Source organism: Hippocampus guttulatus, chromosome 2, assembly GCF_054856545.1.
Source record: "Hippocampus guttulatus isolate MCC_2025c chromosome 2, RoL_Hgut_1.0, whole genome shotgun sequence".
Classification (NCBI taxonomy): Eukaryota; Metazoa; Chordata; class Actinopteri; order Syngnathiformes; family Syngnathidae; genus Hippocampus; species Hippocampus guttulatus.
In genome coordinates, this window is record NC_141262.1 from 14,885,369 (window position 1) to 14,910,806 (window position 25,438).

The window sequence follows — 25,438 nt, forward strand, 5'->3', positions numbered from 1 at the left end:
GCCATGTTAGCTTCTGCTTTGGTGTTATGAGTGTTTGCACCTTTTCGTAGCCTAACAGCACACGAGAAGTTCCAGGTGCTATCTGCTGTTAATATGTCCGTTTACTTTGTGGATCCTCAGTTATCCAGGTCATGCTAATCCACAAAGGTCAAACGATTCTGAGGCTGAGAATCTACACGGAGCAAGCAATTGTTGAAAATCTGCTCTTGAACATGTAACCCTACTTTAGTTGAGAAACATAGGGAGAGACAGAGATTGAGGGAAAGAGAGAGAGAGAAACTACACCCTTCATGACACAACGTTTGCCTTTTATTACATTTTATTACATCCATTATTTTAATATCACCACCTATCCTGTTAATGGGCACGGTTAGCCTTTTTTTAAAAAAAAATTCTTTTTCCTGTTTTAAAATGTGAAAACCCCTGAAGGTTACCTGTTAATTCAGCTGAGAATTTAGCATGGTGTTTTTTTTTTAAATCAGAATGACACAAAGTAATTTTTTTTAGCTCACATGATCATTGCCATTCTTGTAAAAGTCAGTGTAGAAAAAAAAGGGTGATGAGACAAAAACACAAAAAATATTGTCATTTGTTATTTACTGCACCATGTACAGTATGTACATGAAAAATACTCAAAAGGCAATACGAAATAAAACAAACACAAATAAATCATAGTGAGATAGATGAATCTGAAAGCAATGCAATCTCTGTTGTCTTTCTTGCTGGTTTTCTCTGCAGAGAGCATCAATCTCTAAATGGCTATTGGCAGCTTCTTTATAAGATTATCTGCAATGTTAGCATACTGTACATTTGGTTGTGATTGAGAAATTAAACAGTCCCCATATTGCTGCCAACATGTTGATGCAATTTAAAAAAAATACTAAAAAAAGACTTAAATCCATGTAATAATTGTTTTAAGATCGTGTTCCTATAGGATGACAAAGACTTAAAAATACACTGACGATCTGAAAAGTAATTGCGGCCCGTTAAGGAAATGCAGGTTAAATCATTTTGGTGAAACCCCAACACAATTTTGGTCATTTAACTTAGATAATGTTCCAATCTGGTCACATTTCTTCAAAATGTCATTTTAGATTAAGTCCCAAAATAAGCACACTGTCTTGGCTTGGACCCTTCGCTCTCTTGGTCTCTGCTAGGGCGGTAAACACTGAGCATATAAAAGTTGTACAATGTGAAATAATAAGAAAGAAAATACAGTTGTGAGAAAAAAAATTAACATGACAAGAACAGCCGCAACATGAGGAAAAAAATGTAATTTACTAGAGTAATCTCATAACTTCTAAGAATTTTTCCCCACAAGCATGGTCGTATTACGAGTACAGGCTGTTTAATGGTGAAACATTTGAACGATCTTACTGAACCAAAAGTGTTGATTTATCTATAATGTAGCAGGTCTGAGCCAGCTACGTTGATGTTTTTGTGGTCATTTTGACATTTACATGTAAATTATCCTCTCCTGACTAATATTTTTTTCCTCCTCTCAAACAGGCACTTTATTATTAATAAAAGTGCACGTGTGGATCAACCTTCCGAGTTGTATCAAGCATAAAAAAAAAAAAAAATAAAAACAATTGGGGGAGGGGGTACTTACCCTGTCATTAATGCAACATTGCTGTACAACATGTAGAAATAAAGAATTCGTGTGAGACATGCTTAGAAACAAATTGCAAGAAAGCAAGAGAGAAGAGAACAATAACATTTCAATAATGTGCAAATGCATTATGGTCCATTTATACTCTTTGTCGTGTCAACTCAAAATGTGAGCCTGTTGGGCCTCCAACGCACAGGTCACACTGGACCAGAGTACCCGAACCTTCTGTGAGGCCCGTCTGTCACTGAACAATCTGGGGCATTTCGCTCCAGGCTTTGGCCTTCTTCTTGGCCAGAGCCATCCACGGTGGCTCATCCTGGGGCAAAGATGGAGGTGGGAGACCACGCTGAGATGCTGCAGATGGACCGGAAAGGCCAGGAACTCTTGAAGCCGGCAGCGGAGGGTTCATTCTTGATGAAAAAGGAGGCGAGGAGAGTGTCGTGTGTGGGGTCTGCGCTGGCTTGGGTTCTGTGGGGGGTTTGGAGCCCGAAGGAGGTTTTATGGGAACTGGAACTGGAGTCTGAGGAGATAGGGATCGATGGAAGTTGGCGGCCTGTGGTGCAGGTTTGGAGGTGGATGAAGGAAGTGGGCTTTTGGGGCTGACAGGGGAGGGAAGTAGCTGAGATTTAGGAGGTTGAGGTGGCACTGGAGTCACAGAGGACAGAGACTTCCTAGTCTCATTTTCTGAAGTTGATGATGACTTACTCATCTGTGATGAATTCACTAGAGGAAAGAAAGAAGATTCAGGTTCTTCTTTGATCGAGAACTTCATCAGAAATGTCTGGTTTTCATACATTTTATACCAAGTATCCCCCCCGCCAAAAAAATAAACCCTTAGCGCTCCAATAACATCATCATGAGCAACATTAAAATACAGCAGTCTAGTAGTCCGAAGTGGTCATCGAAAACTAGCCAGATGTTTTAATCATAAAATGTATATTCAATAATATTATTCACGTTTTTTTTTTTTTTTTTTTTTAGCTCCAGTATTTCCTCACTGGGGGGCTTCCATGCTGGGAGGTGTGGTGGCAGTCATTCTTGTCAACATGGATGAGCTCCCCTTGGGTGCTCTTTTCCTGATATGGTTGCTCTGTGCCTTGCCATGTCTTTTTTAACAGAATTCATCAGGGTGTGTGTGTGTGTGAGAGAGAGAGAGAAAACAGTCATGCTTGTGGGGATATGTATCTGTGTATGTTGAGGGGAGTCCGACGGTCCTCTTTTTATGATGTGTTTTTTAATATTTTAATTGCCCGTGATTCTAATGACTGACCTGTACTATAAAGCCCAAACCCAGTGTACAGTATTGACCTCAGAAAGTGTGTGTGCATGCCTGCGTGTTTCTGTGAGTTCTTTTCTTGATGTTTTGTGTGTGCGTTCAGACCATTTCCAGTGAATTCAGGTGGTTTGGTGCCGAGTTCTTTTTTCGATGCCGAGCTGACATATGAAGGCAGCGAAGATTCCCTGTCTTGTTCCTCCTGATGACAGAGAGAGAAACACATTCATTGGTACAAGCAGCTCCAAATGTACTGTATGTCGGTGTCATTCATGTATGCAAACACAGTGAGAGGGGGGAACAAAAAAACAAACAAAAAAAAACAGCATGGACAATCATCAAAGTACTTTTCTGTTCCCAAACTGAACAGTGTTTTTAGTGAAGTTTTAGTGTAACCGGTGATTTACCTTCTTGATGGTCATCTCGTCCAGTGAATTTTCTTTATAGATCTTCTGTTTCTGTCTGGCCATGGAGATCCAGCTGGGACCCTCGGAGACAGCAGAAACAGCACGAGCTGCAGCAGGCTCTAAATGAGCCACAGGGTGAGTTTCATTGGATGTTAGTTAGGGGCCCATGGTTTCAAATACGTGCTTTTGTGTGTTTGTCTGCACCTGAGACACGCTTGCTTTTCACTCCGGTCTCCCCGTGGACTTCTGGTTTCTTGGGAAGGGCAGGTTTGGTGCAGACCGGTTGACTTGTGGAGGGCTTGAAACCGGTCACTTCAACTTTACAGCTAACAGGCCGCGCTGGAGGCTCCGCGGGTGCCTAAAATGAGGGCACATCAAATGCAGTTCGAGGTACAAGTTCATAGCGGCATGCCCAATTTTCGCCACTAGGGGTTACTAGATAACACTGGAAATATTTCAGTGTGCCAGTTTTAAGAGCAAAGGAGTTCCTTTTTATGCAGTTTAATCCAACCTTAAAGGTAAAAGGAATGACCCTCAAAAGAAATCATGAATATATAAATATATTTTACCTCCGTGTTTTCCTCTTCCGAGGTGAAGTGGTGCAGAACTGATGTCTTCCTCAGCCGGACTCCAAAGGGAGTGTTGTAGTTTCCCTCCATTACCACAGGGCTCTCTGAACATAGAAGTGCAGGGTGAACTGTACTTTGACATCTTGTAGGTATAGATCATAAAACACCTTTAGACCGCCTCTTGGTTTCAAACAAAGTGTTACAATTGGATATTAAATGTGCTTTGGGTATTTTTTTTCTGTAATTTGCCTGCAGAATGTCAGAAACCATATAAATCAATTTAGGGACGGAGTGCTGCTGCGAATTGATCACATCCCGGAGTAATTTCTGCCCGAAAAGGTAAAAATGGCTGTACATGCCACATGATGGCAGCAAAGGACTCTTTATTTATTATTATTACTTTTTTTTTTTTGGGTCAAAGTAAAACCCCTGAACTGAAGTCAACATGGTTCCTTGGTAACAAGACTCGAGGGCAGCAAATTGATGCTTTTAAAACTTTGGCTTTAGCACAAAAGGAATCACTGGGTACGTTTTTTTCCAGCTAACAACAGGGTAGGTTCCAAAAAAAGAAAATCAAGTGGGTGAATTTGTCAAAGCCAAACTGCACAAAATTGATGGTCACTCAACACCCAGGAAGATTGCACTCATAAAAAGTATACACACATTTATAGCACATGCAATGGACTTATTCCGAAGCCCAGTTATGTTTGCTCACCTTCTTTGGCTGTTGCAGCTGAGGTATGTGCGCTGACTGGGTCCGGAACCACAACATTTGGCGCTTTGACAGCAGGCACTGTTGTTTTCACACATATCTCCACCTGGGCCTCCACCTGTGGATCCTTCATGCCGGCCTCCTGCGCATCCTCGTCTCCAGGCCCTGTGCTGAGGGGCGGCGTTGGGGAGGAGGGCAGGATCTCTTTGGCCTCCCCACTAGAGAGAGATCTCTGCCAGGCGGGGGCGACAGTGAAGCGAATTTTGCTTTCATTGGGACATTCGAGTGACTGGTTGACTTCTTCCCCGTCAGGTGAAAGAGAAATGTCTTCTTCCACAACAGCCGCTGTATCACAGCTCGGGGTCACCTGCTCTTCTTCTCCTTCTCTCACCTCGTCAATGGTCTCTTTACCATCCTGTTGCTCTGCTGTTGTATCGCAAGACGCCACTTTGGATTCTTCATCAGTTGCGGATAACTGAAAGGCAAAAGTGCCCAACCCTGAGTGTGGAGAGACAAGGTTCATGTGGACAGTAGTGGTCACTGTGTTCGAGAAGGTCTCATTGGGAATGCTGGTCTCAGCAAGAGATTTGGTCTCGTTGGAAGGGAGGGTTTCGGTGGAAATGGCGGCCGCTCCAATGGCGACAGTCTCACTGGGAATGGTGATCTCTTGAGGAGTGACGATCCCAACGCAAGTGTCAGTCTCACTAGGTGTGCTTGGTGCGCTGAGAGCGAGGGGCTCACTGTCTTGTGAGGGACATTCAAAGTGTGACGAGGAGCAAGACAATCTAAGTGATGATGTTTGGTTGACTTCTTTTATCTCCAGTAATTCCTCCTGCTCCACATCTCCATCCTTATCATGGTCCGCTTCTTCCTGTGATTCTGGATGGAGTTCTGTGTGTCTTGAGTCTTGATCCTGCTGCGCCCCTCCCTCTCTTTCTTGACTTTCACGGTCATTTTCATGAGGGGACATTTGGCTCTCGTGTACGGGCTCGGCTACCGGATCATTTGACTCTTGTGGTATTTCGATATCAGGTGTGCATTGGCCGTTATTCAGGGCATCAACATCTGCAGTGTCACTCTGCTCTTGCAGTATGGACACATTGCAAACCTCTTGGCACGTTTCATCAGGAAGCATTTCCCACTCTTCTTCTTCTGCCTCTTCCATCCACTGTTGTTTTTCCTCCATCTCCTCATCCACCCTCACCTCGGGATCCTCTCCCACCACTTCAAGATCTGTCAGCTTCTGCTCTTCCTCACTTGCTTCGGTTTCTTGTTCTTCCCAGTGCTTTGGTTCGGTTTGGGGCAAGTCGAGTTGTTCTTCAGGTTTGGCTTTTTGTGGCGAGTCTGGTGGCGCATCATCTAACTGCATCTGAAAGGAGAAACAAACAAAATGATCTTTATGCACATCTTCATAAACTGGAGTTTATGGGATTCTGCAAATATATACAAGGAGTAGAATACTTAAGAGTCTGCCTTTAGAAACACAGTACTGTTCAATCAAAATCAAAACATACCGTAAATTAGGTAATGGTATCTTTTCTGTGAATGGATGCATTGATGATATGTTAATCATAAAAAAATGACATACGCAAGGCTGAGTGAATCTCTCCACGACAGGTTCTTCCTCCTCCTCTTCTTTTTCATCATCATCTTCACTTTCCTCCTCTTCGTCAACATACAGATGCGGACTCGTCGAAATGGCTACCTCCTCCTTCGCCTCTTCCTCATTGGATTGATCAAATCGGAAGGTATCACGAGGAGCAACTTGATCAAATGCGGGCTCATCTTTCACCTCCTCTTGGTCTTCTGTCTCATTGTTCTCTTCCGTCACCTCCAGGACAACATCGTCCGAATCCACACATGAAGTGCAAGAAGGTAGGGGTGTCTTCAGGGAACTTAGCACTTCCTGCAAGAGGGAGCTGTCATCCTCCACACCTTCCTCGAATCCATTGTCTTCTACCAGATCTGGTCCATCCGTGTTCTCCTCTTTTCCATTCACAAGTGAATGTTCCGGGAAATCTTCATGGTCCACGGGGGGCTCTGGTGTGGCTCTGAAATCAGAAATGATCAGGTTTTATTCGTGGGAGAAACCATAACAATGAGACCAATACAATTAGGAAATCATGTTTAATCACCTGGGGCTCTCCAGAGAGGAGCTTCTGGCACTGAGATCAGGGGAGGGTGGAGACTGAATGTCGGCTTCTATCGCCTCTGATTGGCAGGCAGTGTCCTGAGTGAGTGAAACATCCTGCTCCTCTTCCGACTCATCCTCTACCTCCGCTCCCTGCAACAAGGGCCACTCTTTCTCCGGATCTTCTTCCTCCTCCTTCACCTTTTGCTCCAGCGCATGTCCATTTACGTCTGGATCAACAGGCAGAAACAGATGAAAGAGACGACAGAGGTAGATAGGAGCAAGAAGGAGGTGTGGATCAAAAGCACCAACCTCTTATCTTCACTTCCTCTTGTGCTTCTAAACTTTCTGGAAAGCGGATGCTCAGGGTTCCATCCATCCCGTTGTGTCCCTCTGATTTAATCTCAAGCCTCTGCATGGGCCAGACACAAAGTGGTACAAAATAAAAATTTTGTATTGCATTGGATGGTTCTGCTGTTTGGTTGTCTCAGTTTTTATGATATAATTGACCGGTTTACAAATGCTTACTCCTGTTTATGACTCAGAGAAGCAAGTAAACCTTTCTAGATGATTTTCTGTGGCCTTGTTTTTTTCCCTCTAATCCTCAGGATTGAATACGATTACTACGACTAATAATAATAATATAGTGTATGTGATATATTTAGTAAAATTTTTGAATTAACAGTTCAGCAACAGGTGGAATGCTTTTCCTGAAATGCTACAGCTATAAATTGCAACAAAATTTTGTAAACAAAAGATGAAAATATGAAATAAAAAGAAAAGCAAAGACATTTCTAAATCGGCGTGAAAAATAAGTTTATCGACACATAAAATAATGATGATACTAATGCAGCGTGTTATACCGGAGACAAATTCCTTGTGTGTTCTACATACTTGGCCAATAAAGATGATTCTGATTCTGATTCTGATTCTGAAATTAGCTTTTGACCAGTGTTATTATTCTATGTTAGGCTTACATATTGGCCAGGCTGGATTGTTTTTAACTCAAAAAACAAAAGTTAGTGAAGAAATACTTTTGTTGTACTGTGAATGCTAAAACATTTCACGGCAGTGTACTACATCTAACGATGTCATTCTCTCCTCATAACAAACACAACAAAACAAACAAAACCAAGATTAACTGCTGTTATACTGCGGTGAACGCTACGAAACTAAATTCTTTGGAAACACCCTGAAAGAACGGTAATACATCATTCAGAGGTTGGCTTTGGCTGGTAAGTGGTAGCTTGGGCAAGGCCTTTTTCTATCCCAGCCCGAACTGTGTCAGTGAACAAAGGAATGATCAATAGACCAAATCCGTACTTTTGTCAAAATAGTGTGGCTATACAACGTAGAGCAAACTTTTTTTTTTTTTTACCATGACGTTGGCTGGGGTTTCTCCAACTTGCGGCTATGAAACTTAAATGGGTCACGGTAGGACTTATTAGAGAGCTGACTGTTACAGTAAAAATGCCGAAAGCTATTTTATTGATCATTAAGCAGGGCCAGGCACGCATCATGTTCAGCATGCCGATGCAACAACAGTTTGGCTCCAGGGGAGGAACCGCTTTTCAGCAGTACAAGAAAAGCACCATACATCCAGTATTTGTGTTCTTACATTGGCAGGTTTCCTCCTGTTGCAGGCCTTGTGTCTCAGGCCCAGCTTGTGTTTGGCAGCAGAGTTATCCAGACAGCCAAACGGGCTTGCAGGCTGACTGAAATCTCCCGGGACCGTCACCAGGGGGCTCACTGCTCTGCTGGAAGCAGCGCAAGACAACTGGGGAAAGAACAGCAACAGAAGGTTTCAATGAAATCTTTCACATCCATCTTCAAAACCGCTTGTCCTCACCAGGCACACTGGTGAGCTGGAACCTATCCCATATGACAGGGGAAAGGGTATATTATGGACTGGTCGTCTGTTAGATCAATAACCGTTAACGATCACATTTATGCCTTTGGACAATTTAGATCTTTGGTTCGAGCCGGAGACGTCTTGAATGGGATTCAGGGATGTTAACTGTTAAAACACAGTGTTTCCTTTATTTGATAATAATAAATACTGTGACTAAGTGGCCCATTTTCAAGTGTGACATTTTCACTGAAACTTATGGGAGATATTCAGTGAGAAAAATCCAAACTAATCTTGGCAAAATGAAACCCAAATACCAACTGTAACCACAACCCTGTCTGCCATTGTTTGGGGAGATTCGTTCCAGACACTGCAGCTCACATCACACATGAGTCACTGACTTGTTGTGGATTTGAGAAGGAAACTTCCAACCATGGGGTTGCTCGGTGTTGAAAAGTTAAGATTCTTGTTTGAATGATGAAGTCTGCAGATAGGAAACCAAAAAGGAAATAGAGCACGACTGCGAGCGAGTGTGTCCAGCTGTATAAATATTAGCCATGCTTTAAACACGACACTAACGCTTGCGGTGTTGATTGTACTGTCGAGGCTGTGCTCTGCTCCATCACGAGAAGATTTCAGACTTGGAAAACCTCCAAGAAAAACTTAAGTACGACAAAGAGAACTCACTTTAGAAATTGAAGTGAAATGTTCAGATCGTGTGTGGATTGAACCTCTTCACTTTCCTCCATTTTGACATGTTGTAGCCTAATTCCAAATTTACAAACACACATCTTACACTTCAGTTTTTAGATTCTATTAAAACCTGGGCACTCTTCTGTCTTGGCCCCTCCACCCTCATATAATTATCGTTCCCCGTCCCCGTCCGTCCGTGTCCCTCTAAAGCGCTTCTGTTCCAAATGACATCACTCTTTCTTTAGATTTTTAATATCTTCGTGATAAGCAACTACACATTGGTATTTCACAACACAAAAATTCGTTACTATGATAAAATAATAATAATAATAAAAACTTCAGCATGGTGGGCAGGTACACAGCCAGCTTTCTTAACCGGCTGGATTGATCGTTAGTGAAATGGGTGTCCGTAGGCACTTTGTTATGGTCTCTGACTGTACACTAGGTGGCATTGTTGTTATAAAAATAGTGTTGAGATGATGAGCCAAACACTGTTCAGAAAATACAGTGTTTGGCTACACTCTGGCTGGAGGGAGTGGAAACCCCGCACAATTTCTACACGATTCAAATGGCAAGTGTGAGCATGCCCTAGAATGCTCTGGAAGATGTCACAAACAGCTACATGGGTAAAAGGAGCATTTGACAAGTCCAAGAGACTTGTGTGTGCATGTTTGTTGCTCACCAGTTGTGGTTGTTTTCAGCAGGAAAAGCCCACATTTGCTTAAATAGATTCAAGTGCATATCATTAACTTGTCATGCTTTTGTTGACTGCACTTTGGGTGCACATTAAAGACACTAAACTTATCACCCGATTTGAATGGGCGTCTTTACTTTGCTGTAGAGTAGATCTAAAAATAAGATTGCTTTGCCCATCAGGATTGTTTAAGTGCAAAAACAACGCTCGCGACAGCAAGTCATGAAAGTTGCAACTAAGGTATCACGAGTGTGGTTCAAGACAAAACTGATTTTTTAGCGTTTAAACAAGGCAGCAAGAATGAACTAAAGAGAGGAAGGAGGTCAAAACCCATGAAGGGGGCTTTTAGAGTAACCACAAGCGATTCAACTGAATCATGAGATGTTTTTTCCGTCGTAGTCACACGGGAAATTTTTCAATAATTCAAAGCTCTGCTGCACAGCCTAACGTGTCCCCCTGGTGTTCATGAATCACACCGAGTGTCTTTCTTCACTGGCTTGAACCGATTACCTGGCCCACATTTAAATACCTGAGTTGTTTTTGACAACTTCCAGTTGTCGCTGCAAATAAGAGCGGGCAATCTCCTTGTGCTTTGTTGTTACTGTTCTTCCTGATATGATTTGGTTGTTACAGCAAATTGTCAATTGTGCAAACTGCCTTTTTAGAGGGCATTATTTACTACAGGGGTCTCTTACGGAGTTCCTAAGGCTGTGATGTGCCCCAGATTTATGTGTAAAACAGAGGAGGCCGTAATCACTAACATACGCGAATGCAGGAGTAAACTCATTATTAGAGTAAAAAAAATGTCTGAAAAAATACTTATTGTTTATAAATGAAACCATCAGATGAAAAAGAGTTGATGGCGGCCAAATGAGGCTTTTTGTGCTGCGTGATGATGTAATTTTATGCCACCACACAAACGAGTTCATTAAAACAGTGCTCATAACCTTGAAATGGTGTTGGAACCGTCACAAAACAAGAAACATTGGTACTCTCCAGTTGAATTAGATCAAGGTTGACTGTCTGGTCCTGGCTCTACAGTTACCTGGTCTTCGTCACTGTCTAATCCCTCCAGGCTGACGGAACTGTTTCTCTGGGCCTGATTCTGAAGGGCACAGGTGGAGAGAAACGAATGCATGCACGTGTGAGAAGTCGTGGTCATCAGGTGGACCATATAGTGTGCATGTTACCATGGCTGCTTGAGATGAAGTGGACTCAGGGGGACTGCAGGGCAGACCGTCATCCTCCGACATGGTTCCGGCATCTTCTGTCCTCTTGACACACATCAGCGATGGAGGGGAGCCCAGTCTGATGGCCTGCTTCAGCTGGAGCTGCAATTCCATGAAAACAACACAGCCTACATTTGGTTGTCTACTTTTTGAAAGTACAAAAGAAAACAAAAGGTCGACTGTAATGGGGATTCTCGATACCGCGTATGACATTTCAAGGTTAAAAATGGTGCCCATTGAACGAGAACTGCTTTGCACGAACGTTGACATGCAGCTTGCTAAGTTTCTCTTAGACATACTGTTTTTAATTCGATTGTTTCATAATCATAGCAAGAAGCGTTTTTCATACATTTGTGTTCCAAAATAGCTTTGAGGACCAAACATGTTTTCACAGAGCTTTTTTTTAGGAAAAAAAGGCTAACCTAGTTATGGTGTGTCAGTCTTTTTAGATTTTCAGTCAGAGGTCAAATTTTTTGGAGGAAAAAGAAAGTCTTAGATATGCTGCCGTGACAGTAAGATGGGGCAAAAAAGGATAGCAGTCATTGCCGATATATTTTATTAAACAGGACAAAATGCAAAATGAGAAGACTTGCATGGAGCTGAAGTAAATCAAAACTCACGTTCGGACCCCAAAATCATTCTAGACGATAACTGGCATTATTTCTGTTGTCACTCACTATGCCACGCCCCTTGAAGGTGCACACCGCACAAAATTTCAGTTGTAGCTGTGAAGCAGCATGTCTCAACCTCGAGTAACTACATTCATCCATCCATTTTCCAATCCGCTCATCCTCACAAGGGTCACACGCTTTGGGGGCTGGAGCCTATCCCAGCCGTCTTCGGGCAGTAGGCAGGGGACACCCTGAACCGGCCAATCGCAGGGCACACACAGACGAACAACCATCCGTGCTCACACTCACACTTAGGGACAATTTAGAGTGTTCAATCAGCCTGCCAAGCATGTTTTGGGATGTGGGAGTACCCGGAGAAAACCCACGCAAGCCCGAAGAGAACATGCAAACTCCACACAGGGAGGCCGGAGCTGGAATATCTCTGCACTGTGAGGTCGACGCGCTAACCACTGGATCACCGGGCCGCCCTAGAAGTCAAGTTTGGTCTTTGCACATTCCATGACCAGGATTCAAACCAGGATTGCTGCGGCCACAACGCAGGGTACTAACCAGTACACGATCACGGCCTCGAGTAACTACAGTTTAGTTACCGGTCATTTAAAAAAAAAAAACACTTCAGATCTTTACGTTCTCTTTTAATATGCGTTATCATGTTTTTTACACAGTTCAGTAGGGCTGGGTGATAATTAAATATCAATATGTTGCGATATAATCAATCTTAATAGAAATTCTGCCAAAATAATACTGATTAAAAAAAATTAAGAAATCAGCACGTAAGCCCTACATCGGCATTCTGCCTGCTGTCGGCAGAGGCTATATTAGGAAGTTAGATGCGTTCCACCACATAGGCACCGAAGATGACATGGGGAGGATAAAAATGTGTTTTTAGTGCACAACCATTTCTGGAAACCTTGTCCGCCAACTGTTTGAGAGTCTCTTTCCTTGTTTACATAGGACCGTCTCACTGGTGTAGAGTATGATTAACAGACAATGACGTGCTCATACAGTCACTCAAGAGGGGTAAGTGTTTAATTTTGGCAATGTGTGTGCGGGTGTACGTCTGTTTACCGGGAAGTATCACAGAAACTAAAATACTTGATCTGTTTGCTGCATGTTAATCTGCTATTGTCATTTATCAAGGTGCAAAACAAACACTGTATGTTACTTTTTTTTTAAATGGCTTTAACTGTTGTAGGGCTATTAATAGTAGCATGCATATAATGTCACAATATTGGCTTTGAAATACCTTGAGGATTCAGGTTACTCAAAATATCTGTAGATATTCTAATAAACGCATTGATATACTGTATTCATTATTTTATAAGTACACACATTTGCTTAGCAAATATCACAAATGGAGTGCAAACAAACTTTGATATTTTTCATTTCTTTATCATACAGGATTTAGGATCCAGCACATGAATAATTATGAGGTTGTGTTTCCATCACAAAATAGTTGAATAGTTTACCTACATAAAAATGTCATCGCTATCAAACAAATCCACGTTTTAGAAAGTGTCCCGATACTCTTCGAAACACACACATAAAAATAATACTTTGACCTGGATCATGTGGTGGGATGGAGGGCAAACATTCAGAAACAAGGCCACATAGTGGGTGGCAAAATGTGCAATCTTTATCCAATGTGCAGCTTGCTTCTTACATAATATGTTTACGCCACATTTGGCTCCTCATGTATCAAAACGACAGGCCAGCTCAGAGTTGAGTTTACGGTCAAGATTTCTTGATCAGATCCTTCAAAAGTTGAGTTTTTTGGAATGTGAAAATATTTTACAAATGAACCGATCATTCTTTAGGATTATGTTACATTCAATTCACTTTATCACAAAAGAGTGTTTCATCAGTGTCAAATCTGCTTCGGGGGTTTCATTGTGTACACAGTTTAGAGGAGCAGTTTAAGTGGCGGTCAGTCTTTCTAAGTCTTACATCTTCCTTCTGGAGCCATTTGTGGTGATGAATTGTTCAGTCAGTCTGCTCTCTTTACCATCATTAAAATCTGTTTGGACACTTTAGTTTTGGCTCCGACTGCCTGGAATGTACATTACAATTAGCACATGAAGATGTTACCACGATACAAACACACTCTAATACAAGCAACATTTACGCTTGTTATTCTGCTACGTTCCCATCACTGAGGTATTATCTCAATAACATGAAACGGCTTTTTCCAAACTTATTATTTTTTATGAATGGAAAAGTCTGAACAACATTGCCTTATGAGCCAAACGTTGTTTTATGGCTGCAGAGCTCAGATCACTGGCCCGGTTTGTGGTCAATTTCTGTCGTGAAGTGATAGTTGCAAGTGTACCTGAAGAGATTTCACTTTCCCATGAATGCTGTCCTGGGAGGCCCCCAGAGCCTCATTGGCCTCTGACGAGTCCGAAACAAAGACGGAGTCGTGTGACAAAGCCTTGCTGCTCAGGCTCATCTTTGACCTTTGGAAAACAGGAAACGGGGAGAAAACAACAACAAAACAAGTCACCAAACCAAACCAGACAAACCATTTGCCTGCTCTACTTCCATATTTAAAGGGGCATTTCTTTCTCATATTGTGGGTTCTTCCATTTTAAAAGTGGTGTATATTTATCGGAAGAGCCACAACAGGAAGTGGTAGTCACACATTTTTTGTTGTTGTTTTTAAAGAAAGGAAATTAGGACTGTTCTGAGGAAGAGATGCGCCACTACTGAAAACAAACGCAGGAAAAGGCAGTCCTGTATTGCAGTGAGACTGGAAAACTGGGTATGGACACTTAATATCACTGGAAGATCAGGAGATGGATGAAAAATAACACTTCAGTTGATAATCATGATGTGGACTCCTTTTTTTAATGTTTTCCCTCACAAACCTGCGGTAGATGATTATTACTTATATGATGCCATAATAATCCCCGATCGATTTGATTGTTTTCCAGCACTTGAAAAACAAAATCAGTCAGTAAACTACAAACGTGACTTATGTTTAAGCATATTGAATGCAATACCGAAGGATGGATTGCATTTACGGATGACACTGATAGTATTGAATCTGTATTGGACATTCTGAATTTTTGGGGGGAGGGAAACATTCTTCGACAAGTTGTATGTTTGTTATTAAGACGCCACATTTGACATTTGTGATGTAAGATGTTGAGGTTGAATTGTCATCTAAATTGAAATCGAAACGGCATTTCTACTTGACTGACATTATGACACTTTCAGCACAGCCGTATGAGCACGTGTAAATATGTGCGAGTCTGATCTTACCCTTTCTCCTTCTCCGAGCGACTGAGTGTATTGTTTTTGGATGTTTTACTAATATTGTCGCTCGACTGGCTGCCTTGAAGCTCTGCATCATCCCCTGATGGCTCCTTTTTCTTCTTCCTGACAAAGAAGTTTTTAAAAGTCTGGAACTTGGACTTCTTCTTTCCTGAAGGAACACAAGAGAGGAGCATGTTTGAAAACGGGAGCCCTTTGGAACATGCTTGCAGATTTTTGCTCTCCTGTTGGTCATCTCCTGACTCGTTCAAACAAACGCCACAGTGGTATTCTAATGAGGCAATTACACACACACAGCATCTTTATACACTGCCATAATATGAAGTGCAGTTCCTGCAATTTGCCTGTTGGCTTTAATTGCCCAGGTAGGCACTTGAAGAAAACCCACATGTGCATGCGTGCTCACACACATGAGCACATAAACACAACGCGTATGCCGGTAAAGGCTTTCTCAAGTGACTGCAGCTCCATTAGCACTGCGGTGGAAAACTCAACAACTCTTTTATAACCTTTTAAACAGCTACAAAGTGCTTGTAGTCCGTAGAGCACAAATGGAGGTGGTGGGGGAGTTGGGGCTAATGGTTCAGTGGAAGGTTATGAGACTGATTCTTCAAGACATAATGAGGGAGGTAATTTAATGAAAAAGATTTGTTTTCATTGCATCAATAATTATTTTCAGAATATCTAGTAATTATAGTGATAACCCAGTTCTACCTAGTTCACCTTATTAAGAACAGTAGTTATTGGCTCCGCAAAAAGAGGAACACCTTGCCAACAAGAAAACGGTGCCGTTTCAGATTTGACCGAAGACTACATTTAATGACATCAGCAACAAACAACAGAGGGCAAAAATGAAGGTATCAGAAAGTACGGGTGTCTTTTATTCTGGGAGAAACCTTTATGGACTGTTTACACTGGAGCCCGGACTTGACAAATTGTCCGGTCAACATTTGTGTTCACTTCAATGAATGGCATTCACATTGATTTGCATTTTGCTCTTTTACGGGGGTAAAAAGAAAAGAAAAAAAACAGAACAAAACCCCAAAAAATAAATAAATAACATAGAAACATACAGTACATATACAGTATATAGGCTGGGTGCTCAAAGAGTTTTAAGCCGCACCTTCACTTACATGTAAACTTCTATAGAACTTGAAAGCACAGTGCCTGCAGTCGTTTCAACTGCTAAAATGTAAAAAGGTTTATAATTGCTTACTTTAACCAGGATCCAGTTCTGCATCGTGGCCAAAGGTAGAATGATCAATTGGTGTCGTACAAAACAAATTCTCGTTGCCGACGACGGGTATCGGCGTGCGTCCTACAGCTAAACTCAGGAACTAAGTTGAGGAGAAGTTCTTTGTGGAGCAACCGTCTTTCATTTTTTGCCATGCGTGATGGGGTGAGAGAGACTGCTTTCTAAGTTATGTATCAAATACAGATGTAAATACCTGGACCTGTTGATCTCTCATATTCAACTTTTGATGTGAAACACAATTGGCCTTACTGTTCCATTAATTTTGGAGGGGAATGTACAGTAAGTCAAAGACAACCTACCTCCTTGCCTAATCTGCTACATAGCACAGCTCTTCGAATGAACTAAAAAGGCCCTTGGAGACACCAGCTCTCAAAGTTCTTCTTCTGTAAAACTGGAAGCCATGTGGATATCCAAACTTGGTTCATGACATGTGTAATTCTAACAGAATTAGTCCAATACATAGTGTATATTTCAGTCTATTTGAATTCCAAACATCATTTTGGGGTGCTATGTTGGGGTTATAAAATATTTGACATGAATCACATTTTACTTGTCCGAGTTGTATATCAGAGAATCCTTGAGCGTTCCTTTGCGTCTCGATTGAACTAAATGAAAATATGTTTGGAATCTGAGGACAGGAGATGCACATGTTGTCAAGCAGTATTTCCCACACTTTATCCGTATTAGCTATTTTTGTGTCAAACATGAAGGAATGTATTTTTCCAGATCATCACTGTGTGTGTTGGCAACTGATTCTCATTATCCTTGTCTCTCAACACAAAGTGAACAGTTTTAGCTGGACTTGAAGAGCTTCCAGCATACTTTTGATGAGGCTTCAGAGGCTTTTCAGCAATATAAAAGTGAAAGTCAGGTGGAAACATTATCAGGTATTTTTATTGTGCTATTTCAGGTACAATATGTCACTCAGGTAAAAATTTGCACACACAGACCGTTCATATCATGGAAGGTCAGCCTGAGTGACTGAAACGTGACATTTTACCCAATTACAGTCTTTCCTTCACTATCATGACTTACACGCATGCATGTTATCATTTAACTTGATGGGAATTTACCAACGGCACTCGCAGCGGGAAAACGATGACCTTTGACAAGGGAGGAAAAAAAAATAAAGGGTGGTAAAGCAGATCAACACCGACATTGCATCAGCGTGTGTTCGGACTGAAACTATGAGGTCATGTTGTATCTGAGAGCAGTTGGCCTCATGACTTTCAAGCAACTGGGAGGACAACATGTAATAAACAAGCAGCAGGAGAACAGCCTAGAACAACATTAGGAGTTCTAAATTAACACAAGTTTCTTAAAAAACAAGATTTAATACACCACATTGCATTATTTCTTCCACAATTTCCGAGGTGTGTCATACCTCTTGCAGGTAAACTGTATAGAAAATGAATGGATGGATGGATGAATGAATGTCGATTTTAATTCATCCATTACTAGATATACACTGTAGAAATCTATACCAGTGGACCCGCAATCATCTATGCTCCGCTTAATAATAAAAAAAATGTCTGTCTCTCTGTGCATCCCAGTTAGTACTGCATGGCGAATACCGGTAATTGGCGACCACTGCTCTTTGTCTAAGCCATCTCGTTCTGCAGATCCAATCGAAACACAGAACATTCTATTATAATTAGGCACTAAAGGGAGATAAGTCACCTGTTTACTGCTCTCATTGGAGCCAAGCTGAACACAACAGGACATGATGTGAGAGGGGTACGCGACACTGCCTCCTTGTTATGATCAGTGTGTTATTTATCTCTGTGACAATGTGATGTGCTTGGGTATGAGAGATGATGTTAGGTTTCTCTGCTTCTTCATTTCCTGCTAGCAGCTGCAGTAAGGCCATCCAAAATATCTGCAGTGGCCAGGCAATCTCTGCTTTGCGTGAAACTGACAAAACATAATTTTATTTCAATATAATATCCTGAGCGGCACGGTGATCGACTGGTTAGCATGTTCGCCTCACAATACAGAGGTGCAAGGTTTGATTCCGGGTCCCGGCCTTCCTGTGTGGAGTTTGCATGTTTTCCTCGTGCCTCCCACATTACACAAACATGCATGGCAGATTAATGGAACACTTTAAATCGTCCCTAGGTGTGACTGTGAGTGCAAATGGTTGTTCGTCTCTGTGTGCCCTGCGATTGGCTGGCAACCAGTTTAGGGTGTACCCCACCTACTGCCCAAAGACAGCTGGGATGGACTCCAGCATTCCCCGCGACCTTGGTGAGGATAAGCGGCTCAGATAATGGATGGATGGATAATATCCTATTGAAAATATCGTCAGCTATTCTATTAATCTGGAGCCCAACTTCTGAATTTTAAAGTTGTGAAATGTTATCAAATTATAATGACATTACATTCTGGTTGTGAAATGTTATCAAATTTTAATGACATTACATTCTGGGATTAAACATACTTAGTTAACACACAAAAAAATTACAATTGTACGTGACCTCCACCCACTACGAGATGACATGAGACTTCGGTTTAAGAAACAATCTTTTTGACCCTGGAGCCCAACTTTTCCTGTACAAAGTGGCACATGGGCCCATTAAAATATTTATACTCAACATTGATTTCAATGATGTAACTCTGGTTACATTTTAAGAAGCTAAAAATTGTCAAATCATCACACGTGCTCCTACTGCACATGCGAGATGATGAACAGGCCGACAATTATTGGAAAAAAAACCCCAAAACAAAACAAAACAGGCTGCTACCAAGGAACAATGCATAGACGCGTTGCCACAAAAATAAACAATGATTTAATTTGACCAAAGTAAAACAAGGAGTCACTCTAAAACAACTTGTGCCCTGCAGTTGTCCAGTTAGTTGCAGGGAAGATCTTGAGCATCCATTTTTCACACTTACATTCACATTAATGGCCAATTTAACATCTTCAATCAACCCGAAATGTTTCGAGGAAGATAAAAACATCAGAAGAACAAGCTAAGCCGAGATTCAAACCCAGAACCTCTTAACTTTGAGATAGATGCCAACTAGTGACCACTACATCACCGTGCTGCCCGACAATTAGAATAAAAGTTTTTAAAAAATGAGGCTGTGTGGATGTGAGACATGCGCCTTTCTTTTGCACAAAACTGCAAAGAACAAACATCACAAGGTGATATATGTTGACTAAGAGTAAAGCCAGAACTTTACCATATATTGCGTTCACTGAATGAATATACCTGAGCACTCTTCTGCAACCTCAGCAGGCTCCTGGTTGGCCATCACATCTGGAGGTCCGGATGCCATGGCGGCAGGGTCACTGCTGCAAAAGAGATGAGCACGGTGAGCCTCTGCATCACTGCAATGATTTATTGAGTCGAAACCGTAACTATTTGAATCCGTGTATGTAAGGTATCCATAGGATAAACATACTGTGTTTTGCCCTCCGAGGGCTGAAGATTTCTATTCGAGCTTCATTGTGCCTCATATACTGTCGCTGCCTGCCCACTTGTAAGGGAACTGCACTGCCATGATTACAATGTGATTCAAGTGTAATTCAAGTGAAAGTGTCTTGTGGCTGGATGGGACGAACTATTTTCAGTTACGACAAGGAGTTTCTATTTTTACTCCAAAACGAGAACCTCAAACACACTGCACAATCAAGTTCGAATACTGTCATCCCATGGGGCATCCGAGCTATATTTAAATTATCGGCTGCTGCTGATGCCCATGTACTGTCGCTCAGCCAGGCAGGGGAGAACATGCCCATATGAAAAGTACCTGCAGTATCTTTTGAAACGTTAATCATTGATCTCACACCAGAAAGTTTGAGCCATGTGACAATATGGCCACTAAGCGTTGCAACGGTAGATGCACTCTGATGAAAGAAGAATGTGATGCCCAGTCATGACTATTCGAGTTTTTAGGTTGACATCAAAGACAAATTGTCATGTCACGATGGTGTTTTTAAAACATTCTTTCCTCGACACTTGATATGTTATCGTTATTTGGGTGTTCATAAAGGTGATCATTAATAAAATACTGAATCACAATTGTTGGAAGACAGAACCACAGTATGTGCATCTCTCAAAAAACAAAGAGTTCTGTGTAATACAATGTTTCATACGATGGGACAGTCTTTAAAATATATGTGTGTGAATGGATTACCGTAAGCATTATTCAATTCATTGGCTTTCAGGTACGGAGAAATAAAATTGCAAATGTGACGATTCTATTATTGATACATTTTGGCTGCTATTTGAATCGCATACAAATCTAAAACCTCATATAATAATGAGGAGGCACCGTTTTGTTTTATTTTATTAGAAACAGATGCAAATGTTCAACTGGGGTGATTTCTTGCTGCACTGTTTTTGAAAAAAAATGTTGTTTTTAGACTGTTTCCAAGTCGACCATGCTCGCCATGATACTTGTTTCTGTTGTGAAGGGGGTTTCTCTTTTCCCGCAAAGGAAGCAGCTAACATGTTTCATCTGTGTTTAGATTATTGCAGCGAACGGAACATTCTGGAGTTTGTCAACACCAAGATGGCCTTTCTACAACAACCCCTTTGTAAAAACCATTCTTCCCCATTATGCACAGCAAAGAGAATTAGTCGAAACCATTTGGTTTTAAAGAGTGTTTTATCATGTCACACAGACATATTATCAGTCATGAGCTAAAAAGCAATGATGGAATCACTTCCGTATGGAGTAGAAAACAGGAAACACCATGATGAACACTCAGTAACATGAGTGCTAGGCAAAAATGCGATACAATATATTAAGCATTGACAATAACTGGTGTAAAATGCATATACACATCGACGATAAATGTAATATACACTGCAATTATATTGAATAAAATGATGTGCCTTCCTCTTGACAGAAGTGAAACATGAATACGCCTGAGATGGACACACTTACTTGACAGCTTGCGCTGTACCTTTGGATCAAAGGTGCTCCACTTCAGTTTTGAAGGTGGCAGCAATCCACATTTTTAAACTGTTGTCAAATTTCTAAAACTAATCAGGAAGTCCAGACATCTGAGGTTCGGTAAATCGAATGCTACAAACAGCAGCAACAACAAACAGACGTGCATTGCTGATCATGTGCTTGTTGATCTGTGCCTAAATTTCATACTGAGGGGCACAAATAGACGCAGGGAAATGTCTATATACAATTGAAATTAAACCATAGGTCTGATTTTCACAAGTCCCAGCCGATCACTCCATGTCTCTTTGTTCATGCCCGAACATCCAAATAAGGCTACAAGTAGAATGCGATCCATGCACTCTTTTTGTTTAGGTCAGTGTACTAAATGCATATTTTGAGAGGATTTTAAGGGCTTCAAATGACGAAAAAGACATGTCAAATAAAGATTGCTGGTATGTGAGATAAAGTAGCAGCTGCTAATCTTAAGAACTCAGGACATTCATTGAAAAGATCATCTGGTTTGGGCAAGACCCCCCTGCCTCCTGCCCATAATTTCTATTTAGTTGAGTCATTAGAGCTGGATCCAAATTCTGTTCTAATTAAGGATCTCCTGCAGCCCACAATTTTCGATCCTGCCCAGATGATTTAGGTTGTCGGAAGTCCTTTTCAGAGAACTTAAATTCTATTATGCAAAGGAGACACCAAAGGAGAGAGGTAGACGTAATTGCTCCACATTTGCGAATTCCATCATTCATGGGGATGAGGATTGAATGACACAATGATGAGTTTTGGTAAAATGTAATGAGACATGGTCAAGAACAGTGGTCTGCAATCAGCGGGTGAGGGTCACGGCAGGCCGCACAGATGAAAGAAAAACAACATTACAGTACTTACGGTTTATTTATTTATTATCCAAGGTTGAAAAATATTTGATATTGACAAGTGACGGGATTCTCGCCGTTACATTTGTCTATGACTGACTCTTGATGCATGTCTATTTGTCTTGGTTGTGTACCAGAAGGTAGCAAAATGATTAAAACAAACAGACGTATTTGGAAAGTTTCTTTGCGATGGGAAAAAGAAATCAACACAAGAGCCAATGCCCAAAAAGAAAAATAAAGGTGCATTTTACAGAAAATACACAAATACCGACTTGAAATCTGGATTTACGGTGGTAGGTGATTCCCACGCCTAAACGAAGCCTGCTCTGCACAATATGCTGCGAGCGGCGGCTCTTCAATGTGTCACTGAAGTCTTGAAAACTGATTCGTCAACTAAGTGCCTGCGGAGCGTCACACTTGGTTGTGAATCGTAAAGTAATTCAATATTGGTGAAAAAAAAACAACTTTGAATTTGTGTTTATTGCTGGAGCTTTGTACTCTCCCCACAGCCCCACAGTGATATTTGAAGGACAATTGAAATATTAATACACTAATTTGTATGCTGATCACTACGGACACTGTTTTATGTTCACTGTTCATTCTGCTTTTTTTGACACTCCAGCATTTTTTTGTAAATAGGTTTGACTTTTTCTGCTTTTTTTGAGGTTTTTATTCTTGCCATTAATTTGACTCATACTGATGCGATGACATAACGATTAAAAATACACAACTAAATAAATAGAGAAAAATGGAAATATTTTTCCTTTCTGTTTTGGAAAACATTCACATATACGTGAAAGCAATGTCAAACCAATCTTTGACACTTTTCAACACCTGCCAAGACTAAACACCATTTTCAGCATTTTGATGGAAATGACAACTGATATTTTTTTGGTAAAACTTCATCTTTTAACAACATTTATCAAAACGGGTTTTCAGGCTCCACGATACAGGAGCGCCAAAACCACAACACTTTTGACTTGTTTTCAGTTTAAAATGATATTGCATGAAGCCCAATTGCTCCTCCCCTCCCCTCATTTATACAACATTCAATTTTTGTGTGTTCATAAATTTTGCATGACAAAAGTCCTGAGCACTGTCTAGCCCAAGACATTCACAACGTTTCGTAGCCTTATTTTCTGTGGAAACATCAGGGGTCTGGCTGTCTAAATGACTGACCTTCGCCCGCTTCCAAAGCTGGCCCCCCACGGCGACATCCTCCGCTTCATCTACGAGAAAGATGGGGGACGATGAAGAAGAACGATGGAAGAAAAAAGATTTGCAGTCACGATGAGGTCATTCATGAAGCGCAAAGGAAATGACAGAGAGCGATCCTGTGAGAAAACAGTGCGGACAAATAAGGGAGAAAGAGCAGGAGAGGAGTGGGGGTCACAGATGGGATTGTGGGAAAAAGCAGCATGCAAGAAAAACAAAAGGCAGTTAGATAAACTGACAATCAGGAAGAAGGAAAGCAGATGAACAGTAAACAGAAGAGCCCTTTAACTCATTCAGTACCAGCCAATTCTAGACCAAGTCTGAAAAGACGTTTAAAAACGTCTTTGGGAGTGAATGAGTTAAGCATAAAGCACCAGTGTGTTTTTGAACCAAACATGCCAAAAGTTCCATTGCAGCCCCTTACACGCTGACCATCCGACCAGTTTTTTTACTGCCTATTTACTAGCTTGGTGCCTCGTGTGTAAGGTCCTGGCATCAGATGGCGTGTGCTAGTCGAAGCAGAAATTTGCCAACTTCTGAGGCATAACAGACAGAATGCGCCCAGTGTGCATAAGTGTGAGGTCGAACATCTGAGACCTACACCGTTTTGTTTTGAATGTAATTGAGGCCACACATTAATTATTATTATCTTTACGCGGAAAAAGACAAGATCGGTGTTAATGCACAAATCAATGTCCTGCTTCTGTAAATTTGACAGTGACAACTTATTTTTTGGACAAATAAATAAATTACATGTATTTGCACATTCAGTATTTTGTGTCACGTGGCTGTCAGAATGTCTTATGCAGCCTTTCCCCTGCAAAATACCTGCCAGGCTTGCTTGTGGGGGGGTGGGGGGGAGCTACCTTTGGAAACATCGGGAACATGGAGGAGAAAAAGCATCCTGGATGTACTTCACAGGCAGAGGCTATTGAACACTGTTAGCCAATAAACGACAGTATATTCAAGGAGGCTGACGGCAAATACAAGAAACAGATGACTGCGGCAACATAGAGACTGAGCAATAACACTGAATGGGCCAGAGCCAATTCATACCAACAAGGCAAGCTAATATTAGCATGTGTGTGTGTACTTTTGTCATCTCCTGCAGTGCATCCTCAAATGTTAAAATCGTGTGGCAATGTCCAATGAGCGACTTGCGGTGGTAGAGCGTGGATGAACGGATCATCTCGAGCCTTTAATTTTCCAAGCCATTTCCCTGGCACTTTACCCGTGTTGGACAACTTCAATGATATCTGAAAACAATTAGCCTCATGAAATATTTCAAGCCACACACACATCACTACGAAGTGAGAGGGCAAATGGGAGAAAACACTGAAATAAGAGTAGACAGCAAGTCAGAGTCCTGAGTAAGAGGCCTTGGGTGGGCCGGCAGTGGGGGGCAGAAAGGAAGGGAGGATAAAGGGGGCATCAACTTGGGGGCATGCGGGGTCAAGCATACAGGATGTGTCCTTGAGATAGACACAGGAAGGGCTCAACTCATACTACAGAACCCCTTGGGAGACATCGTTGCACCACCGTGTCCTGGTCCGTTGGGGGTTTGAGTGTGAAAGAACTTTTTTAATTTATTGTATTTATTATTTATTTTACTTTTTATTTAAGTAGACACATTATTACAAAACAACGACAATGTAAACTTAGAACAAAGTGGTTTGCATATATTTCCACAAAACTCCAAGGCACTCAAATAATATCTCAGGAGATTCATAGAAAGGACCACGACGTGCCAATCGTCCGACAATTGATTACACATCAGCTCTACTACAGTTTATAGAAGCTCTGTACGCCTGCACTAATAATGAGCAGGACTTGGCAGCTGATTTGAGGCTAATGATGGGTTTGCTGTGGAACAACAGAAAAGACTAGACCTTGCTAGCCCAACTGAGTGATCGCGCACAAATGTTTATGAATGAAAAAAATCTCCCCACTGACAGTAAACCATGTATCAAGTCTTTCAGAAGAGTGGAAGCTGTTTTAGCTACAAAAATATGTTTATGAAACAGAGATGATTGTGCACCGGTGTAGAAGGTTCCCCTCTTGTATTGCTATAAATTAATCAGACAGAATATAAACAATTTGTT

At 41.5% G+C, this 25,438-nt stretch overlaps 1 protein-coding gene across 6 annotated transcripts in view; it reads right to left on the reverse strand.

Moving 5' to 3' along the window:
• Window positions 1-287: 287 nt before the first annotated feature.
• The window catches only part of LOC147208624 (uncharacterized), a 44,157-nt gene continuing 19,006 nt past the window's right edge, over window positions 288-25,438 (reverse strand). For 3 of the 6 annotated variants that reach the window (XM_086138427.1, XM_086138412.1, XM_086138420.1), the window contains exons 2-16: window positions 19,548-19,630; window positions 15,066-15,228; window positions 14,131-14,257; window positions 11,131-11,271; window positions 10,986-11,045; window positions 8,323-8,481; window positions 7,017-7,116; window positions 6,709-6,934; window positions 6,162-6,624; window positions 4,577-5,942; window positions 3,862-3,965; window positions 3,497-3,650; window positions 3,293-3,411; window positions 2,994-3,087; window positions 288-2,335 (exon numbers count right to left, since the gene is read on the reverse strand). In XM_086138427.1, coding sequence (XP_085994553.1) covers window positions 1,854-2,335; window positions 2,994-3,087; window positions 3,293-3,411; window positions 3,497-3,650; window positions 3,862-3,965; window positions 4,577-5,942; window positions 6,162-6,624; window positions 6,709-6,934; window positions 7,017-7,116; window positions 8,323-8,481; window positions 10,986-11,045; window positions 11,131-11,271; window positions 14,131-14,257; window positions 15,066-15,228; window positions 19,548-19,630 — 3,841 coding nt within the window. In that variant the 3' untranslated portion in view covers window positions 288-1,853. Of the gene's footprint in view, window positions 2,336-2,993; window positions 3,088-3,292; window positions 3,412-3,496; window positions 3,651-3,861; window positions 3,966-4,576; window positions 5,943-6,161; window positions 6,625-6,708; window positions 6,935-7,016; window positions 7,117-8,322; window positions 8,482-10,985; window positions 11,046-11,130; window positions 11,272-14,130; window positions 14,258-15,065; window positions 15,229-19,547; window positions 19,631-23,300; window positions 23,456-25,438 lie in introns of all 6 variants that reach the window. The other 3 variants (XM_086138404.1, XM_086138396.1, XM_086138387.1) reach the window with 3 other exon arrangements.